Source organism: Labrus bergylta, chromosome 11 (assembly GCF_963930695.1).
Source record: "Labrus bergylta chromosome 11, fLabBer1.1, whole genome shotgun sequence".
Lineage (NCBI taxonomy): Eukaryota > Metazoa > Chordata > Actinopteri > Labriformes > Labridae > Labrus > Labrus bergylta.
Genome location: NC_089205.1, coordinates 24773807 through 24796545, shown reverse-complemented (window position 1 = coordinate 24796545; position 22739 = coordinate 24773807). Strand labels below are relative to the sequence as shown.

The following is a 22739-nucleotide window of genomic DNA, read 5'->3' as shown; positions in this document are numbered from 1 at the left end:
ATCTGTTAATGTAGGCCTACATTAAGAGAATATTTGTTAATGTAGGCCTACATTAAGAGAATATCTGTTAACAGAATATCTGTTAATGTAGGCCTACATTAAGAGAATATCTGTTAACAGAATATCTGTTAATGTAGGCCTACATTAAGAGAATATCTGTTAACAGAATATTTGTTAATGTAGGCCTACATTAACAGAATATCTGTTAATGTAGGCCTACATTAACAGATATTCTGTTATTTATTGGAGTTCAGCACACAATCGGCAGCAAGCAGCTGTACTACATTTACATTTTAAAAACGGAGCCAGGAGGAGCTTCAGTTTTGATGCATGTACAGACAGTGTAACTTATGGCTATATGGTACACAGTCTAAAAAGTCTGAGACCCACTGATTTAACTGAAACCAGGTTTATGGAGGAGGAAGTTATATTTTAAAAAGAAAATTCCAATCACTTTGTTTATAATTATGAAAACTTGTTCATAGTCATCCTTACCAACCCTACTAAGTTCAAGGTTCATTATCATCATGTATAAAGTATTTTAATTCATAGATTCATAATAATCAATCTAGTGGATTTTTTCTGTTGAGTTAATGGAGTGTCATGAAAGGTCACCATCAAAGCTTGATGGATTTTGCTGTTTATTTCACAAAATGCCAAGTGTTGAATATGAGGCTATCAGAAGAAGCCTGTGTGGTATCCCATGTTTTAAAAAGTCTGGATAGAGACCGCATGCTGGTCTCCATTTATCTTGTTCATATTTCTCTTATCCTAGTTAGATTACACTCTTAAAGTTAATCAGGAGAGTATGGGTGAAAATGGGTGCTGATGCATGTTATGATGCACAGACAGGCCTTGGCCCTCTGCCGTGAGTCATCTTTTTTGTCCATATCAGCGGGGATTCTCATGCTGTGGCCTACATAATTATTAGATAATAGTTTCACTATCACATCCACACCGTGTGTTCTCAAACGCTGTCATGACCTACTTTTCTTACATGGCTGTAATCTGTAAATGTGACAGTAATCAAAAACCATTAACAACCGTCAACTGTTATGCAGGTTCACAGTAGGCTTCAAATCCAGTATGTAATGTAGCAGACATGCACTGGGCAACTGGATTTTCATCATATTGAAAAAAATGTTTTTGAGGTTAATGTTTTGTTCTTGGAATGAATTGTTCCATGAGTGTTCCTTGGATTTGCTGCTTTTAAAGCCTCTACAGCATGCTTCATTCAGGGTCCTGACAGGACTGCTTTTTACTCCCCAGATGGAGGTGAGCTGTTTGTCTATCTGACAGGTCAGACTGTTCTCAGACATTAGTCTTGCTTCAAAGCAAGAGTGAAAGAGCCAAACAGCATCTGCTGTAATGTTTTTAACCATAAACCCTCAAGAGTCAATGAGATTAGTTTCATTAAACAGATTTTAATTGCATTCATTGAACATGGTGATTACGACATCGACAACTGAATGAAACATGTCCATAAATAACAACTTAACTCAAGTTCTGTTGAGGTTACATTACAGAATAAAATACACTCTCTTCTGCTGTGAGTCACAGACAGCTCTTAGGACAGTTCTAACCAAAGATATTTCATTTATTCTGTGTCATGAGGGATTTTATGAGCCTGCAGCTAACAACATGTGCTGTTTCTGTCTGAACACTTTTTTCTACTCCAGATGGGACAATAGCCTCTAAATCAACCTTAAACCCTCTAAACAGCTGGTAACAGGCAGCACAGTCATATGTTGGCAGTCAGTATAGTGCATATTAACGCAGCAGAGCCTGTGCAGGAAAAAAAGTTCAATCAGCACCAACATTTGATGAACAGTGTTGGCACTGGGAGTATATATGTAAACATGTAGATAAAATTTAAATTTAATGTTTAATACATAGATTTTCTTTTTTTTTTATTTGTTCACGTTTGTCAAAAAAATACTTTGTTAAGTCTGTGCTTAAGGGCCCTTTGACCCTGAGTGAATGCTAGAATGAGGAGCAAAGTGCATTGTGTCACGTCTTTTTTAATATTTATTTTATTGTACCTTTATTTAACCAGGCAGGTCATTAAGAACAGTTTCTTATTTACAGCGACGGCCTGGCAAAAGACAGAAGCCTAAATACATCTCGTACATTAACTCCTTATTTTAACAAAAAAATAACAATCTAATTCTTTTGAGCTGCTCTCTGATGGACGTGTATGTCGTCTCCCAGATGCCTGATGAGCTTTGCCAGTGTCTCCATGTCATGGTTCTCTCTTTCCAGCAGCTCATAGCGGAGACTCGAGATGTCCTGTTTGATTTCTTTCAGTTCACCTGCGGGACAGTGAGTGAAAAATTACAGATCTGTGATTTGTTGATCCAGACATTTGAAAGTGCCACCAAACTCACCTTCGTTAATGTCTTCATTTTCTTTATCCCTCTGGGCTTGTAAGATGTATCTCTTGATCAGGCGGTTCATGATCTTCTGTAACAAAGGAAATGTATTTTTAGTCTTAAACTCATGAGTCCATTATTTAATAAATTCAGAGCTTTTTAGGAACAATTAGAGCAGCTGTTGACTTGTTTCAGTTAAAATGTTTGATCATTCAAACTTTGGATTTATCTGATATATTATTGTGGTGCCTTCAAGTACAGTATAAAAAGTCTCCTTTTGATCACTCTATAAGATATGTGTCCTCTGTGTATGAAGTAGCAGACATTACTAACCTGTATCATGAGTGTTCTTATGTGTAAAAATCTGAACTCAAGAGAGAAAATCAGAACTTGACAGCTCAGTCATTAAAAGGTTAATCAACATTAGGAAATGAAAAACAGTTTTACTTGGTGATGGGATGGACAAAGTGGTGTCTCCACAGTCAGATCTTCCTGTTGCCTCAGCTAAGATTAAAAAAAAAAGACACAAAAAAAGAGCAGAATCCTGGTTGACTTTTTTTTAAAACACACATGCTATTTTTAAATGCGACACAAGAGGGCACTGTAGATCACAGTACAATTTATACAAATGTCTTTAGCAATCTGTCTACATTTGACAAACGTAATTTGTGAACTTCTTTGCCTTTTGCATTTCAGTTTTGGAAGCATGTGATGCCTTGCCTTGTTAAGCTCCCGTTCATCATGTGTACTCTCTTTGCTTTTGCCCTGAGGTCCATCCCGGAGAAGGTCCCTTATCCCCAGCCAGAGGGAAACAACAGACATGGGGCTGGGTACGAGGTTGAAGGGCACGGGCAGTGTGCCGCCATTCTCAAAGTACGAGAACCACAGCTTGGCTCTGGCGAACTTCCACTCAACATCAGAATCATCCTGCGACAACAGAGGAGACGCAGAGAAACATGTGATGACCAACAGGTGAAACTGAAATCATCGTATCTCCATTTCTGCATCAAATGTGTATCATTTAAGTGTAGACCTCAAATACAAAACATGACTTAAACATCACAACTCTGAATAAATCAGTTGTAAATTATAAATGGTAAATGGACTTGAGCTTGTTTAGCGCTTTCTAGTTTTCTGACTACTCAAAGTGTTTTTACACCACAGGTCACACCTACACGTTCACACACTGATGGCAGAGGCTGATATGTAAAATCAGTATAAAGTTATCACATTCATACACATTCATACACTGCCAATGAAGCAATTTGGGGTTAAGTGTTTTGCCCAAGGAAACATTGGACATGTACCAACTCTACCAACTGAGCCACAGCCTCCCCTGTGTTATTAATTATAACATCTTCAGATTAATTGTCAAATGATACCACAACATCTATACTTATAGAACAACATGGTCTTCATCATCACTCATAGCATACAAGAAAAACACAGTTTACACTGATTCAGAAATATTAACTCATCTGTCTTACCTCAATTTCTTGGAAGGAGCTGTTAAACATGGCAATGAGCATATTCAGCAGGACGATCACCATGATGATGTTGTACACCCCGTAAAGAACATACCCAATATTCTCTATGAACTTGTGGTCAATGTTGATGACCACTGATTTCACTTCTGACAAGCCAAAGATGGCCCAGAAGAGCGTCTTGAAACTCTCTTCAAGCCTTGAGAAATAGAGAGATGGAAGATTGAATTAGCATCGCAAAACACTTGGATAGTGACAGCAACTGTTGCATCATATCCAACACTGACCAAAAACCAGTTATTGCGACAGTGAAAACTTGACACTCACGTTGTGAAGGCATCGTTGTGCTTGGCTCCGAGGTAGTACGAGTACAGATTGAACATTCCCACCATGAAAGCCACAAAAACGGTGATGAAAATCACCATGAACTTGAAGATGTCTTTGACTGTCCTTCCCAGGGAGATCTGCAAAGGCCCGAAGCTCTCATTGGCCGGCAGGATGTATGCAATGCGAGAGAAACTCAGCACAACTGCAATTGCATAGAGTCCTTCAGAAATGAGCTGGGGGTCTGAGGGCATCCAGTTGACTCGAGCTGAAAATAGACAAATGCTCAATATGACCATTTTTACTTTTACTCCATTAGGACAACTACCTTTTTTTTGTAAATCTCTAAAAGTCATAGGAGAAGTGCGTTTAGCCGGAGTATTTAAAAAAATAAAATTCTGTTCTTGATCTTTAATGTGGTGAAGGAAAAAAAGATCTAGTCTATAAATAGATGTGCATTAATTTAAAACTTGTAAATGTAATTATCCAGGAAAACGCAGATACATCTAAAATATCAATCTGAGCCAGTATATCCTCTCTTACAAAAAACTGTATGTGTAAAATCATGACTGATACTTCAATATGAATTCTTTGGTCAGCACTTACCCAGCTGGAAATACTGTATCTCTGAGGGTAGGGTCATGTTGGCCAGGCCGTTGTAGTGCTCGTCAACATAACACTGAGCAGAATATGCATGCCAGAAAGCCATTAACCGGGCAATGAAAGAGGTCATGAAAATGGTTGAAATACTAAAATCCAGGAGGTTCCAGGGCTCCGACATGTATTCCCGGATATCCTGTGACCAGATATCTTTACATTCTTCGCAGATCTTCCCTGTAAGAAAAAAATAACAATACACATGTGGTTGATAGTCAAGATTGTTTCTCTCTCTGATTAACTCATAATACCTGGTGTGATTTTGGTCTTTGCCTTTAAACATGATAAATAAAGCTTGAACTGATCATCTCATGAGACTTATTAATGCTGGATGCCAAAGCCTTGCTTGTATAGAGATAAGTTCAAGTGTCACCTTGCGTTCAACTGGAGGTCATTTTAGTCTGATTTATTATGGGAAATAACCTAAGAATAAATAATCATTTATTCAAGCAATTTCCTGGCAAGAGAGAGTTGGGGGATTTATAACTTCCCTATGACTCCTAATATCCTCTGCCCTGTATGCACAGCAGAGAGATTTGATTGTTAAAGGGCTGGACTGTGAGTCAAACTATGAGAAGTAGACACAAGTGAATGTGAGGAGGATGAGAGAAGAAAACATTTGATGAGCTATTTGTGATTGTATATGAAGAGAGAGGAGGGTTATAGTGAGCTGGTTTCACTCATTACCTATAACCCAGGAGATGATGAGGATCTCCATCCAGGTGAAGGGGGTGGTCTTCATTCGAAACAACTGCGAGGGGTGATCATGGGTCGTCATGTTAGGAAGCAGCGATGTTCCCCCAAACCGGTCTGCTGCGTTCAGGATCAGCAGGCACAGGAAAATCATAAAGGAAGCTGCATGGGCGATGAACTTCAGGAAAGGTCCACACATGAGTTTCCCCAGCTGAAACAAGACAAAGTAATAACATTGTTCTTTTGTTTTATGATTGGCCTCAAGTGGTGACACACACAAGGCAGCGTCAGATGGATTCAAATGTGAAAATCTGTTCAATTTTATTTGTATAGCACATCAAAAACTCAATGTGCTGTACAGAAGTCAAAGATAAACAAACACAACACAAACTCATTTCAAATAATGAACAAAAACAAAACAAAAAAACATGAAAAACAAAATAAAATAATAATAATAAATGAACAAGTGGATTCAAGACTTCTTACTTTAAACCAAAACATATTTGTAAAAGGTGCATGCACCATCCCATACAACACACATCTACATACACCTGTTGATGTGGAGCGACAAAAACAGGAGAATACAAGACGTGTGAATCCAGCTACTCATCACCTCTGTAGGTTTACCAGATTATTTGACAGAATTATTAGATATAAATGCATTATGGGTAATGTAGGCACCAGGGTTTGACAAGGCAGATGAACAGGTGCAATTAAAAGTCAATATCTTTATTTGACTGAATCCAATTTCAACTGTCCATCGTAAGTCATTGTAATACAATGTTAGCAAAAGGACAATTCTACACCTGCACAAATTAAATTCCAGGTAAACAATATCTTACATATCATTTCTACATGATCAGGAACTACAAGAGCATCACATCCTAAAGCCTCTGGCAGGAGCCGCCATTGCTGGAGAATAATCACAACTTAAGAAACACTTACACACTTACATTTTACAATCTACTTTGTAAAAAAAAAAAAAAAAAATGTAAACAGGAAACTTTTTTGTAACTAACCTTACTCGATGGTGCAATCCAGTTAATAAAGGCCAGGACAGGCAACCCAGCAGCCACTCCAAGAACAAGCAGGACTTTAACCGCTGTGGTTTGCTGACGTAGTCCAGACAAGTTCTCGTACCAGATGGAGAGGAGTTGTTGTTGGCAGTTTGGATGTGCCACAAACTGCATCATTGGTTTGTTGTGTGTGTGTGTGTGTGTGTGTGTGTGTGTGTGTGTGTATGAGGAACAGAGAGAAGGTTGGAGGAAGGGTGTGTAAGGGGAAAAGGATGATTTGGAGGGACCGGAAAGGGAGAAGAAAAAATAGAATATGAAAACAGTTACATCAAGTCCAATCATTAAAGTGAAAGAGCTTATCTCAAGTGCTTACCTTTTTAACCTCGTATTTTATTGCAAGTTTTAATCTGATGAGGTTTTGTCTGCTGAAGGTTTCGGCGCTTTGACACGATTCAGTGTCCCCGTTCAAGACGGCCTTCACCTCCTCTGTGTTCCGACACAAATCCAAGAGTCCCACAACAAAGTCCTTACACTGCATGGACAGCTTCTGGTATTCATTCTGTAACGGACAAAGACAACATCTTTATCCTTGTCACCAAAACAAAGTGACATGTTTCTTCAATACAGTACCTTGAATTCCTTCTCAATGTTTGCCAGAACTGCCAGCTCGTTCCCCAGCTCCAGGGCTGCCATCACTGGGTCTTCATTGGAGAGGGACAGATACGCTGGACTGGCCAGACCTTTATATGCGTTAATGCGGGATTGTGAATGGCTAAAGGAGTCGTGCTTCTGCTGCTCGCTGCAGTTCCTGCACTGGCAGAAGTAATCATGGGGCCGCTCTATTCGGGCCCCCTTGGTGAAAAGTATATGCACAATCTCATAGTCGTGGCACTGCGAGGCCAGGATGATGGGAGTGATGTCGCGAGAGAAACGCGTGCCGTCCTCGTCGTAGGCAAAGAAGTCATCGCGTGTCTCAGCCTGACTGGGACTGTTAGTCAGCATGTGACTGTCTGCCAAGGCCTGATGGTTCAGTATGGCCTCCACTATACGGATGTAGCCTTTACTGATGGCCAACAGCAAAGCGTCTCCTATCCTAGCGAGGTCTTTCTTGGTGAGCAGGAGCTTAGTCACATCTAAATGCTCATTGGCAACAGCCAGCTGCAATGCATTCAGGCCCATGTAGTTCACACAGTTGACGTCCAGTTCTGGCAGCTGCTCCAGCATCCGCCTCACTTCAGGAATGTTTCCATATTCTGCGGCATCTAAGAAGAGTTCCTCTGTCATTGAAAGGCAGGAGGAAGACTGAGCGTGTAACAGGTAACCATCTCCCCGTAGAGCTTGCCTCCGGGGTTTGGCCACAACCTGCCGTGCCATCATCATGGCTCTGCCTTCATTTCTTCATCTAAAGACAAGTAAACATATTGTAGATGTTATAAAATCACTCCCTACATAAACTCTCTCATCTCAAGTCTACATTCCCTCCCGCCCAATACGCTCTGCCAATGAAAGCCGTTTAATCCAACCTTCACAACAGAGGAGACGACTCTAGCTAGACTCGTCTCCTCTGTCGCCCCCCAGTGGTGGAACGGACTACTAAACTCTGTTTGATCCGCTGAGTCCCTTTGCACCTTTAAGAAAAAACTAAAGACCCAACTCTTTCATGAACACCAGTGCACTTAATGATATGAATGATGATGATGACCGTGATATTGATCATGATACATGTGACCACGAGGACGATATTTACAATGGTTTTGATGGTGATTGAAACTTAAAACAAGAGCAGCTGATGATGTCGTTGATGATGATATATTTACTTTACCTCTTTAAGTAGGCTTTTTCTAGCCACTGTTACTACTTTGCAAAGTGTTGCTTAGCTCGTGATGGATTACTGTGGGTTACTTTAGATAATATAAGAAAGAGTAAGGTCTTTTACGTGCTCTTATGTCAAGTGTCTTGAGATTGCATTTGTTAAAATTGGCACTATACAAATGAGGATTGATAGATTGATTGATTGCTTGCTTGATTAAAAAACTGTTGGTCTGCATTTCCTGACATGGTTTCCTCCTCTGTAGATCTTTGAATGTATTGTTCTTACTCTCTGATGCATGTCGCTTTGGACAAAAACGTCTGCTAAATGAATAGAATTGTGGATATAGACCTTATCTGTGTGATTTATATATGTTTGCAAAAACATTTTTATATCCCTCTCTTGGTACACATTTTATAATAAAGTACAATAATTGTTAATCCCTGACAAAGAAGATACATTACCTAAAGAAGTCTACTGTCTTAGGGAACTCAACATCAGCTCTCTCTAGATTTCCAAAAACTGCCTGCATGGGGAACGAGTCAGTATTAAAATGAATGTAAACCAGTATCAAACGGACAGCTGGTCTCAGCTGAATTATAACTACATGTGTGACACCACCCACAGACTCATCATCTGCTTGCCTTCATCTGATGCCCTGGCACTGTCCTTCCGTTCAGCCTCTGACTGATTTATTGTTCATTTCTGGAATATAACTCAACAGTATTAGAGATGTTTAAAGGTCAAACCAACGCTAACGTGTAGGCCTATTAAATGTTTCCTCTATAAAGTTAACTCCATCCATTGGTCCATGACTATAACCTCAGATGACAGTAATTCTATTTAAAAGTAATTTGATTATGAGTCATTGTCAAACAAGGAAATCTACTTTCTGTACAGTAATTACATTTGAAAAACTTGGTTCTCTCAGGAGCTTGTTTCTCCATTCAGTCATAGTTAATGTTAACACCATTTTACAAAACTGAGCAATCTTACAGCACACACAATGTCGTTTTATAAAACACACCTGCAACATTTATTTTGTCTAGCATCTTGTTGTATTCAGCTTAAATAAGAAACAATGAATAGTGGTCACGCTGATGAGCCAGAGAAGGTGCAAAATCCCAAATACATTGAAACTGGTCTAACCATGGAGATATAAAATATATACATATAATGAATTTGCTGTATTTTTTTGTTTTCTTAATAATAGTTGATATAGCTGTACCCTGTGGATTTACCTCCATGCATTTTGGAATTTTCTTCTGCTGTTTTAAGACATGACTGGCTATTCTCTAAAAAGAGTATAAAGAAAACAATTGTTATACAATGATAGATTTCAGAAGTGGCAGTAACATCCCTAGCCTATTCTAATGCTGAACTATGGCAGATCATCAGATTCTCCTGCAGTTCATTAGTGGAGCTGTCTGCATGTGCACATGACATAACAGAATGTGTCAAATCTTCTCACTCACCATGTAAAGTAGAGAAATCAGTGAAGCCTATTAGACAGAAGAAGATGTAGCCTACAACAGGACATCTGACAAACTGTGATACTGCAGGCGGAAATTATTCAGAAACATATAGTCTCACACCGTTGGTCCTTATATTGTAATATGATGGGCCTGAAGCTTCACAAGCATTTGCAAACATTTCTCATTTATAAATGAGGCACGGACATTAACCTGTTTTACACTAAAATGCATCTACATTCAATCTTATAGAGCGTCAACTTACCCCTGACAAGGCTGGGATCCAAAATGACTCAATTATCACGTAATTAAGTCGAAACGAGCCAAAACTACCTCAAACGATTCCAACTGCAACTCGTGGTACACATCAGCTGTGGGACTGTAGACCACCTGTCAGACTGACTCTTACCCTCAGTCCCACCTTGGCTCTTCATGCTGACGATGCTGCCTCTGCACCGCCCACTGGGAGGGTTTATAGCAGCTTTTAAGGTGTGTTTAAAAACTTAGGACATTAGAAAATGTGTTGACTACATGCTGGCCTTTAATTTTCAGATAATTTAGGATAACTGTTTATATCTTTGTTCCGCGTCCCTGATGTTCAAAGAGTGTGACCGGAAAGCCCAAATGAAAAAAAAAAAGCGGTATTAAAGCACTACGTCAAAGTAATGGAGGGTTTAAACACAGAAGAACTCCACTGACCTGTGCCATGAACAGAGTGTAAAGGCGACGGGATTATTTTCCTGGGACTATTTGTAATTGTCAGTGTGCAGGCAGCAGGAAATAGCACCATTAATACTCTATGGGACTTTGACAGTGGAAATAGATTTGATGCAGTGCCCCCCGTCTATAGGGTAGCATAAACAATCTGGAAAAAGCCAGATTTTCTAAATCCTCTTAACTCAAGGTAACATCAGATTTAACATATAACAGCAGCACACCTTTTAAATCATATGGAAGACATCAGTCCCGAGCAGATTTAGGCTGTGGAAAATTGTAGGCTATATGTTTGGAATAAAGATTTGGATACAAACGTGTGAATAAAAATATGCTATGTTTTGACATGGTTGTAAAACAATTATAGGAACTTAATATTTCAAACGAGTTTATTTAAGGTCTAATCCTACCTGTATTTTGTTTCTATGTTATAATATGCATTTATATTTAAATTGCAGTGCCTTTATTGACAAATGTACATGTAGGAAGAACTGTGATAACTCTTTAAGTATTAATGTCAGAGTGTTTGTCACCAAAAAAATAAAAATACATAAAGAAAAGTAATTGCTGACTGAATTATAGACTCTGCGTCAGGGACCTGCAAAGCATTGATTGGATTTTAAAATATGCTTCCACTAATGCAGACATTTCCTAACCTGTTATCTCCAACCACAACAAACATAGTCTTAGCCTGATAGCATTACTTCATGGAATCTGTTCGATTTAATTTCGATTTATGTCGCATTTTCTATCTTTCATTGCTAACTATATATTACGACACTTCACGGTGTACCTGAAGGCGGCATTGAAGCACCAAGAGGCGCGCCCTCTGCTGGACATCTCGGTTATGACCAACACGAGCTCCGTCGTCAAGGAACTGCGTCCTCGGTTGCTACCGTGGAGTGACTGTACACAGACAAGACTCAGGTGAAGCTGCTAGAAAAGTGACAAGTTCAGACGCAGCGTTTATTTTGTGCACGACGAAAGGAGGAGTTGTTTTCATCTTCCAGGAGAGGTTTCCAACGACGCTGAGAGGGTTGCGTTGCAGGGTTATCTCCGCTCTGAAATGGGTTGAATAAGTAAACAGCTGACTGGCGTTAGCTGAAGGAGACAAGTTAGCCGCTTGCTAAGAGCTCTGCTGGGACCCGAACCTGTATGTCTGCGTCTGCGTCTGCAACCAGCGGCAGCCTCGGAGGATGCAATTTCTTCAAGACAACTTCTTCTACCACTCGTATCCTAGAAGTGATCAACTAAAACTATCGCTTTGCATTGTGTGCAGATGTAAATTAATGGAAGAGAAGTTATTCAGCATGTTGATCAGTTTAATGATAGGCCTACCTGTTTACAACCAGCCTGTAATATTATTGGAAACTTAAAGGTGCACTATGTAGATTTGGCAGTGAAATTTGAATTGTATGCTTTATCTGTATCTGAACTAAATACACAAACTTTACTCAAATAAAAAAAAACTGGACACGCTTTGGAGCTAAAAAGCTACCAGGAGATTTATAGTGTCACTGTTGCAGATCCCCAACCATAACTTCTCATGTAGCATTTTATCTCCAAACAGTGTTCCAGTGTCTTAATGTTCCTCTGAGGACAGTTTGTGTATCATGAACATATACCACAGAAACTGTACATTTCTCCAACTTCCGCCTTCCTCTACCAAAACTACATAGAGCACCTTTAAGTCCAAGGTAACACGATTGTGACAGACGTCTTTGCTGCCATGACCCCCCACCCGCCTCCCTCCCCCTCCTTAGCTGCTCACTTCTAGAAATTCAAGGTTGGGAGCTGATGGAGGCCTCGAGAATGAGCGACAACTTTTGGTGGAAGAGCAGAAGTTGTGCAGGACCAGAGCTCGCCAGTTCTCCGTGGAAACAAACCGACGCAGGAAGTCAGTTCTGACCCTTCACAGTACATTGTTGTTTTAATTTGAACACTCTCAGGTTGTGTCCTCTCTTCTGTACGCAAAAAAGCCATTTCTTTGTAACTTTGTAACAGCAGGTATTGCACCTCCTGGATGGACGGCTTATGCTCTCTGTCAACGGCTTAACGCCTTCCAGGCATGGACGGTGTTGACAGGATTTTGCAGTCTATACCTGAAAATAGATCTATTGGCCCAGAGAGTGACTGTTGGTCAGATCCATGACTGAAGTGTCACCTCTGTGACACCTGAAGCTGCAAAGTTCAGCACTGCATGAGGCTCGAATCCCTTGCAGATATTAACCACCTTCTATACCGAATGTGTTTTTCCTTTTTATCACAAGTGGCTAAAAGTAACTGTTCCTGCTTTTTAAACCAAGAGCTTGAAAGAGCAGGTGGAGGACAGACGTATTGTGTAATATCAGAGACAGACTGGGTGTTTATTTTTATCTCCTACACAAATTTAAGAGTGCAGTTTCACATATCACCAAAATTGCGTTGACTATCACCTGCTTGACTATTAACTGCTCGTCTCAGTCCTTACAAATTGTGCACTGATCTCACTTTTACAGATTACATAAATCACATACACCTTATAAATAAATACTTATGCAACCAGGTAACACTGTCTGAGTACATGATTAGTTACAACGTAAACACGTCAGGATAATTTGTTACAAAATGTCAATAAACAATAAAAGTTAAGAGACAATCACAACACCTCTTCATGAGGCATGATTGTAGTCCAAAAAATAATTCCATATTATCAAAATTCTAACGATTACAATTCGTTATTTATTTCTGATTGAAGATAAGACATTTAAAATTATAAAAGCTCTGATTAGTTTTAAAATAACAGGAGTGGTGACCAAATGCTCGAGCAACTTACTGTTCAATAATGTGTTTTGTTTTTGTTGAAAATAATTACCAAACCTTTTCAACATGTTATCAGTAAAGTTGATTGACCCTGTTGATATCACCATTGGCTTCTTCTGTCAGTCCAGTGGTGAGGGGTCGCTTTAATTTATTAATGACTTTGTAGAATACTTTTATCAAGGAAACGACTCGGGTTTCTTCACCTCAAACAGTCTAAATGTAATCAGATAAAACGTGCCTCTGGTTCATTTCTCTGGCGCAGGGCTCTGGAGGAAAGACAGAAGCAATGGGACAAGCAGGAGCAACGGCTGAGAGACAACGTGCTGCAGCAGCGCAGGCAGCGAGTCCAGGATGCAACCGAGCGATTTCAAAGAGCCCACCTACCTCCGTCTCAGAGACGCAGACAATGTTAGTGATGTCTCTTACATACGCCTCTTACAATGGAAAAAAACAGTGCGCAATACGGTTGTGAAGCATTTCAGTTGTTCTTATTTCGTTTCAGCTTTCAGGAGAAATGTCCCAAATATTGAAGATGCACTTAATCAAATTCAAGGCACCTTATCTTCATACACCCAGCCGCCTTCTTTCTCGTCCAGCAACTCCAACATGTGCAGGTAAAAAATCAAATCAATGATTATTTCATTCTAATGTTCCCGACATGCTAGAAATCTACCACTGCGGTTTGATTAAACCACATGCTGTTGCTCCATTTTTGTGATGATAGACTTAACACACTTTGATTTGGTATGTTTTTCAATGTAGAGAAATCCTTTTTGGGGGCTGGATAAATCAATATTGATATTCTGCTGTTTTCTTTTCAAGAAGCTGCACTCCCTCTCCAAAGCCTCCCACGGTTTCTAAATACACTCCCCGCCAAGCGCTCTCTGCCGTGGAGGCCTACACTCAGCTGGTGGAGGAGCAGAGCATGACTTGCTTGAAGAATAGTGGACAAACTGAGAAGAGTCATGAAAAGCAACAGGATCCCACTCCACAAGTATGTTGGTTATTTGATTTAATTGGCAAGGGGGGAAAGAAACATTTAAAGACTTAAATTTTTTTTTTTAGAATGAAAGGCATGCTGTGATTGGCTCCAAGAGCATCAGGGACTGTTATCAACAAGTTTAACATGTGAAAAGATCCTGATATATAACTTTGCAACAACTCATGAATGCATGTGCATATTCTCTCTCCACATCCTGAATTAAAAACATCAACACCAAAGTTGATGGGTTAAACCTGCAATACATATTGTTGGCCACTTGGGGGCAGTAGAAACATTACTTTAACCCACTGCTTTCTTCACCATCTCTCTGGCTAATTTAGTAAACTGTATGCATATCCAGTGTTGGAGGGGAATGTAAGGCTCCTTGACTGTGTCCGCTGCTTGTTGCAGAGCAGGCAATGTAGAGTGATCATTTTATATGTTTATATTATTTTCTAATCTTTGTCATTATAGGGAAAAAAAGCAGTATTAGCACTCTAATCTTCTATCTGTTCATGCAGTCCTTTTCTTCTCTCATATCCATAAAGACACTTTAAAATCACACCATTATTTGTTACTACAGGGTGACATGTCTCACATTATTCTCCAATATAACATTTAATTCACCTGTATAAGAGTGTAAACATGAATACTTACACTGTAGAGTGGTAGGAGCAGTATACTGACAGTGAAGTGAACATATAAGCAGACCTGGTGTAATTTTCCATGGTGATATCAGGCCGTGCAAACTGTCTGCTTTTGTATCTCATCTCACTGTTAACAAGTAGACCCCCAGGGAGCAGCAGTGTGTCATGAGCTGTTTCCTGCAACAATATCCCTCTTGCCTGCCAAAAAAAATGATCTGCAGCCTTGAAATGTCCCACCAAAATGTGTCTAAACATCATCAAAGCATGTGTTCACTTTTAAAGAAACAAGTGATCCATCAACCCTACAGCCCCACATTTTTACTCTCTCTCTCTAGTCTCCCTCTCTCTCTACACACACAGAGAGAGATCTGTGTTTCTAGATTTTGTTTCTGACTCATTGCCTCTTCTGCTTCCATATTCCAGGACAGCCATCTGTCTGATTGCTGTTACTCTGAAAGCATTTCAAGTAAGGACAGTTTGGAGAATGAAGACCCCAACCACAGCACAAAAAATCTACAGTGTTCTTATTCGTCATTATTGCTCGACTTAGAGAAGGAAAACCCGGACCTGAGAGACCAGAAGGATTCGTATCCAGCATCGGACTTGACTCCTTTTTCAGCGATGACACTCCTTGGCGATGACATACCCCAATCAAGAAAACTGCAGGAACCTAAGCAGCCAAGACAAGGGGACTCTGAAGCGCCTGATAACAAGATGCACTCTTCTAAAGCTTCTTGGGGGTTCACATCTTTTGAGCCAGCACCTGAGACTGAGAGCCGGCCTGCTCCAAACAACTGCAACTTATTAACTCTCAGTGAAATTATGAGTGCAGACCCGGAGCACTTTGAATTTAACTTCCCACAAAATAGTCCTGATGACAACATAGTTATTACCAACGCAGCATCTCCTGGTGACACGGCGTTGAAGTCTTCATGTCCCAAACCAGAGGCTGTGATGGACGTCAGGCAGCAGAGGGTCTATGACGGCAGGCAATTCAAACATCCTTCAGCAACAGAAATCCTTTTGCCCGCCAAAAATGGAAATATTCTTTTGAACAATAGCACAACGAATAATGCAAAAGGAGAAGGCACTCTTCTGCAAACACATAAAGAAAACCACAATCTGCAGTCAAAGATTGTGTCTAGTGCTTCCATAAACAACCTAAATAAGGTTTCCAACTTAGAGCCCAAAACAGAGAAGTCTGTTATTACAGCAGTGTCGAGACAAGCATGCATGTCTAGTATTCAGTCAGACACGCGGATGTGCCTTAAGTGTCCTGAGGAGGAGGTTCAAGATGTGCCTGTATCAGTGGGGACCCCTCACTCAGTCCGGTTCATAAAAGGAATCCTTAAAAAGAAGTCCAAATACATGTCAGTGGATACCACATGTGTGTATGGCTCAGGGCATTTGATGTTTGCACAGCAGGTGGCCGCAGCGATCAGAGATAGTGTTGAATTGACTCGAGCAAAAACAAAAGATTTGGAGGGAAGCAACCCTGTCAAAAAGAAGCTGCGATGGTTTGATGAGGTTCATGCAGGAAAAGAGGATAAAAAACAGGATGTGTCCAGACAGACGAAAAACAAGTCTTGCAATCTTTCCGAGTCAAAAAACAACACAGAAGACCACCAGCTGAGTCTCGCTACAGTCTCAGGGGCTTCTAAGCCCGGGCCAAGCACGACCCCCCCGGCCTCCACCGGTTATCACTTTACAAAGCAAGCGTGGGCAGATGTTGGGGTTCAAGTCAGCTTGCCCCAGGAACGAGCAGACGAGGTCAAGGTGCCATGGAGCGGCAACAGGACCGGTGGCCCCAAGGTCCCTCGGAGAGAGCGCTCTGCCAGATCTGGGGTGGGTCCTGTTTCCTCCCGGGCCAGAAAGGGCACCGTCATACGACCTCAATCTGCCACCGAGGTGCGTCAGATTGCCAAATCCCAAGGGAAGATCATGGTACCGCGTCCACCTCCAAGGATGCAATCATCGGAGAGGGAGGAAAAGCCGTCATACATGACTCAGACTCCACATGGCATGGATGGTGCAAGTGTCAACAGCAAACAGGCTTTGAGATTGGAGCAGCAGACACTTTGCAAGGACAACTCTGAAGGCTTTTTCTTACCTTGCACACATCATGTCATGAGAGCAGATAGTGCGGTTGTGTATACAACATTGCAGCCCTCGTATACATGCCCTATCTCAGAGGTCAACACCAAGGGTACACCCAGCTCAGGTCATCAGGACACTCAGAGCTGCAGTAGAAGAAGAGGAGCGGTGTACAGTGAAAAGGGACTCCGTTTAGATTGCACCCCAACAGATGAGGAGATCTCCCAGCTCTGGTACGGTGTCCGCAGTGCCTTAGCCTCCAAGGATGGTAACGTATATTTTGTCTGACTTGTCTCTTTGGGCTCACTACGCTCCAGTCAATTTTATATTTTCTGTAATGTGGTTATGTTGTGTGTTATTTAAATGATGTGTCTTCTTTCAGACACGCTTAGAAGACAGGCCCCTGATAGTGGGAAAGGTGTTAGGAAACCCTGTGCAGAGCAGAGCAAACTGCGTCCTGGCTCAGGGAACAGAAAGTTTCCTCAGCCAGCTCAGGTACATGCATGTCAGTTGCCCTGTGGGAAGAGGGGGTGTGTGAATAATTTCTAAAGAGCAGTGAAGGGGTGTGTGTTTGAACTTGTTGAATCGGTTTTAGCAGTCCCTTTCATGCTGTCCTTGCTGCTGGTAAAACTGACTGCACACCACAATTCATGCTTCTCAAGACAACAAGACTTTCCAGCTGGACTTGAGTTGTCAGTGTTTTACATGAAAAGCGTTGAGGCATAGTGTTTTTGTTTTTTTTAACTTGCTCCACCAGTTATTAGGATTTATGCCTAAACGTTTTGACTGTGCACATCCGGCTAGGTCAATGTTATGTAAGGTTAGTCTAAGACTCTAACGACCTAACATGTTTTTGTTTTTTGTTTTTTTTGTAGCCGGTAAAACAGACAACAGAGCCCATCAGATCATTTTCCAGTACTTACAACGTTGCCTTACCAGATGAAGGTACTGTGTTGGCTGTGTGTGTGTGTGTGTTGATATTTTCTATTTAGGGTCAAATCAAACTTGTAACTTCTTTTATAAACACAATTAAAACATTTGTTTTTTACTTTATTCAAGTTCAACATTTCATAAGACTTCCCTCCTGCTTATTGTTAGATGTAAAACTGAGGTCAGGGGGATATGAGATAAAAAAAAACAAAAACAAAAACAGATGAGAGTGTGTGGTGTTAGAGTGTGTGTGTTTGTTCTCTCAGGTTCGGAGAGTGCGGCCAAGTTACACCTGGGTGAAGTACATGCTGAAGGCCTGCTGGAAGAAAGGGGCATTGTGGCCGCCATGGAAACAGCCCAAACACAGAGACCTGGAACAGTGCATAAGCGCAGCCAGCAGCAGGGGCTCACCATTTCCCAAGAAGAACAGAAAATCCTGCTCTCTCTGGACAGACTCAACCACCAGCTGTACTGTGAGTGCTTTGTAGAAGCTGTTTGTCATCTAATCGAACGGATTGATGTGATGTTTGAACACAAAAGTCATGATATTGTTCTTCATCTAAATGCAGACTAACTAATCCTGCTTGTAATTCTTTTATAGGTGTGCGGGAACATGTGAAGGTTAATAGTGGTACACAAGGCCTTGTACTTGTTGATGCTCCCTCTGTAAGTATGAGAGCTAAGTGAATCACTGATTGGCTCATCAAACAAGGTGATTTTACCTTCTTTTTCCTGTTATGACACATCTTCTTTCCCTCTTTTCAGATCAAGGAAGTGAAAGTCACAAACCATCAGAAGCGCCGTGCATCGTCAGCTCACAACCGTTCTCGATACCAAAAGAAATTCTGACTTGAAGATGTTCCTTTCCTGTACAATAGCCTCTTAACAAGCACTTTATTATCCTGTAAAGTTTAGTCTCCTACCCACCAGAGTAACCAGAGATCTAAAGGATCAGCAGTGAGGGACTGTAGAGACAACAAAACACAAGCAAAAAGTAACCATAACACATGTTTTGAGTGGGTGAGTTGAAGTTGAGTTGTTTTGTATGCTTGCCTTGTGCATGGATAAGAACAAGGTGTCACATAAAGACTGTGAAGCTTTTCTTTTTATCCACTTAAGCATCAAATTGTAAGTGCCTATGAAAATGATGCTGGCTTAATGAGGACAAAAGACCCAACACCAGAACTAACTGAAATATATCCTCCATAGACTGGTGTAAGATACTTTTTTTCCCCCAAAGCTGTTTCATTCTGTATTTATTTACTGAAGTTAAATCATAGTTTGATTAAAACTATTCAAACCATATCCAAGCTGCATAAAAATAAAGGTTGTTGTCGACGTAAAGATGAATTGACTGAGTGCAGTTTGTTTGGCAGCGTTTGTGGTTTCCTCACAGATACACAGATGGACAGAGGACTGAACTAGTTTTTAGAAAAAAGTGTTGTAACAACGGAAGGAGAAGGTGTGTTTATTACCTTTAATGGCTGTAGAAAGGACCATTATGTCTTCTGCACTCGACTCAACCTACTGGCTCAACAAGGTGAGCCTCTGCCAGAGGGCCTCTTCAGCCTTCTGTTGCAATGACATCCATCCTGAACTTTTCTCTTTTGCTTTAGATCCTATTATTAAGTCCTATGTTTGGTAATGCAACATTAAGATCAAGGTTAAGCCTCTTTTTTTTATTTCATTTAAGGGCATCTTCTCTACTTCTCTTTGTCACATAAAGGACTTATTTATAAGCGGTCCTCCATCTGTCTTTCCAGAAAATAGGTGCAAACGCTGCTGAGATTACTGCTGTCAGTTGAGTTGCCCCTCCCTCACCAACATGTCTGGTTCTGCCCAGTCAGTGAGCCTGCAGGGACTTGCTCCGAGAAGTAGAGGAAGCCCATACTCATTTGAAGAGCGAGGCTCCGGTCTGTGATGACACTTTATTTGGTTTAGCTGCAGGGTTTCTGGTTCCATATGCATACATTATGGAGTTTTTTTCAAAAGGAGCTTTCAACAATGCTGAGACTGTGGTGTCTTACTGCCATGTAGAGTCTTGTATCAGCTCCTTGTTACTTTACACCAGAACTAAGAGCAGACACAAAGAGAGAAAATAAACTCAGCCTTGGTGCATAAGGATGCCTGCAGCAGCAGCAGAGGCCTTCTGACTAGTTATAAAGTCAAAAGGACAAAAGATGTCCACGGTGGTTATTTGAGGAGGTCTGTCAGTGTCACTTCAAGCCACTGGGCATTCGGTATCTGAAGTGGAATAACACACTTTTTCTTTTTATTATAATGCTCATATTTAACTTATTAAAGAGTATTCAATAAATCTGTTGGGAAGAAACAATCAGCCCAACCATGCAACCTGCCATCATCGCTACTTTGTATTTTCAATTCCAGAAAAAAAAGTATAAAAATGAAAGTCGAAAAAACATCCAATCTCATCCCCTCTGTTTGTATCAGTGAGTACAGCTGAATGCACATGCACAGATAAAAGAACAGATGAATCACGTTCATCAGTGCGTACTATATCTGCACAGCAGATACCAAACTTTTACTCTGCTGCACAATGTCTCTGAAATCTGTTCCCTTTGGCCTTCTACCGTTAATTTTCAGTCATTATATCAGACAATACATGGCAGCTTAATGACATTTAAGCTTTAAACAGCACAACACCTAGAAACTCAACAAGAAAGGGTAGGAGAGCTGAAAATAGAGAGAAGACATTTCCAGAGATACAAGTTCAAGCTTGTTGCTTGTTGGTCCGTAGTGAGGCTTAGTCGCTCAAGTATTTTGTCATGTTTGGTTACAGTCCATTTAACATGCAATGAATGAGTGTCTGGTCTCGCTCTGTTTCTGGTCAACTGGAGAAAAAGTTGGAAGCATGCATAAAGATAAAGCTTACTGGATAGGAGGTTACATATATGTTTCATAAAACTGCAACAACAAAAAAAGAAAAAAAAAAGCTTTATACTGTAATGAATCTGTGAAAACAGTTGTGTTTGTTTTTCTGCCTGGTTACAGTTCAATGCACATTTCATACCTGCAGATGTAAAATTCTGCAAACAACAGGTTGAGAGCAGAGATGCTATAGATGAAAAAAAAACAGATCACAAAAATAACAAATTGTACATGACAAAATCACATAAAAATAATTAAGGCTCCACAAACTTAGCAGAACTACAAGTGTCCCTGGATATACATTGTACTTGATGTTTTATTTCTCATTTAGACAAACGAGCAAGTAATTGGGACAAATAAACAAAAACTATAGTTTGCCTGTTTGTTTATTGTGTTCTGTACACGTCGTCTTTCTGTTCCCTTGAAAGGCTGCAGGGGGCACTCGAGCTCCCATCTGCCCCTCTCTCTGTGGCAACACCGTACGTCACCATGTCCGATAATAACACCAGACCAAACGTGTTTTAAACAGGGAGGACTCATATAGCCTCTCTGTCTTTCAGAGCCTCAGATTGGTTCAGTGAAACAGAGCCCCCCCCAAAAAAAATCGAGGAACCAAACCCCAATGAGGCTGAATCCGAGGGATGAAGAGATGTTTACCAAGAGGGACCAAACTCTGCCAAGTGGGTGGTCCTCCTCAGGGCTGACGGGACACTGCAGTCCATCTCTTCAATGTGTCTGAGTGCGTTACAATGATGTGAAAATGACCACTTTCACCAGAACAATGGACGTCTCTTGACTGGCAGCATGTGTGCAGAGAAAATGTCAGTCATAAATCAAAATATGAGGGCTGGTAGCGCAGTTATGAAGTATAGAGATCAAAAGTTAATAGGCAGCTGTGGTGTGAATTAAATGGTTCTTTTATGCGCTATGAATGAAAGATTCATTGATCAGGAGATGCATTCATTCATACAGGACATATAGAAATATCACCATGATACAGGACAAGGATATACAATAAAGGGCCACAAAAGTCAAACTGAACCTGTTGCACGCTGCAGGTTTTACATCAATTTATTGAGCTCATCATGGATGTTTCAAGGGTGCATTCATTTTGAGATTATAGAAAACAAAAAAACAAAAAACAGGCAACAGTTTATGTGTGCACAGTATACTTGAGAAATGCATCTGCTGAGACACATAAGCATGATGTCTATTTAGTGGAAGAGGGCAGAGCTTTAATCTGTTCATAGAGGCTTACAGTGTCTGCGGGTATTAAATAGGGCTTCATAATCATTCATTCATTGGACGTATGGGAAAAAAAAAGTTGAAACAGAGCCTCTGTATCCAAAGAGAGTGGATCTTGACAAAATGATTTCTCAATGGAAGAGGGGCCTCATTTGCATAACAATTGTGGGAACTGCATGGATCTACTTTTCATGAGCACTGTAAAAAAAAAAAAGACAGAGAAAAAAAAATAGTACCATTCATTTTAGTGATGAAAGAAGTGTGCTTTGGAGTAATTGTTAAAATCGTTGAGTTGTGAAAATGTATTTTGCCTCATCATCCACATGTAACAAGTAGGCCTGAACACTTTGAAGCTAAAAGATTTAAGTTATATAATGAACATATTTAAGGAATAAGCCTGGTTAAACTGGGCTAATGTAAAGCCTGTTCGACTTCTAATGTAACCCAGATAATCTTAAAAAAGCACATACACTTGTTCATTCAATAATCACATTTAAACAAACTTGTAATAGTCCAAACAAATGGCAGAATCCACGTTTTCCGTCTGAACATGAGGGTTGTTAGTCAAACGGTCTGGAAGGTGTGTATGTTTACTGTTTGTTGTTTAT

The 22739-nt window shown here is 40.5% G+C and overlaps 2 protein-coding genes across 3 annotated transcripts; one reads left to right on the top strand and one right to left on the bottom strand.

The window, feature by feature from the left end:
• Window positions 1-1390: 1390 nt before the first annotated feature.
• Window positions 1391-10374, bottom strand: trpc6b (transient receptor potential cation channel, subfamily C, member 6b). Its single transcript, XM_020634858.3, has 12 exons — window positions 10094-10374; window positions 7177-7948; window positions 6920-7105; window positions 6550-6714; window positions 5525-5741; window positions 4787-5014; window positions 4184-4448; window positions 3860-4055; window positions 3093-3299; window positions 2820-2876; window positions 2388-2463; window positions 1391-2312 (listed from the first exon to the last, which is right to left on the bottom strand). Exons 2-12 carry the CDS (start codon window positions 7924-7926, stop codon window positions 2164-2166), a joined length of 2496 nt encoding a protein of 831 aa, XP_020490514.1. The 5' UTR covers window positions 7927-7948; window positions 10094-10374; the 3' UTR covers window positions 1391-2163.
• A 1023-nt stretch (window positions 10375-11397) lies between these two features.
• Window positions 11398-19366, top strand: cep126 (centrosomal protein 126). 2 transcript variants are annotated; one of them, XM_065960720.1, is made up of 11 exons: window positions 11398-11773; window positions 12320-12439; window positions 13607-13752; window positions 13847-13958; window positions 14170-14338; window positions 15397-17335; window positions 17450-17562; window positions 17943-18012; window positions 18264-18470; window positions 18599-18663; window positions 18763-19366. In XM_065960720.1, exons 1-11 carry the CDS (start codon window positions 11739-11741, stop codon window positions 18844-18846), a joined length of 3060 nt encoding a protein of 1019 aa, XP_065816792.1. In that variant the 5' UTR covers window positions 11398-11738; the 3' UTR covers window positions 18847-19366. The 2 variants fall into 2 exon arrangements, with proteins under 2 accessions (XP_065816792.1, XP_020490555.2); XM_020634899.3 differs by having other exon boundaries at window positions 14167-14338.
• The last annotated feature ends 3373 nt before the right edge of the window (window positions 19367-22739 follow it).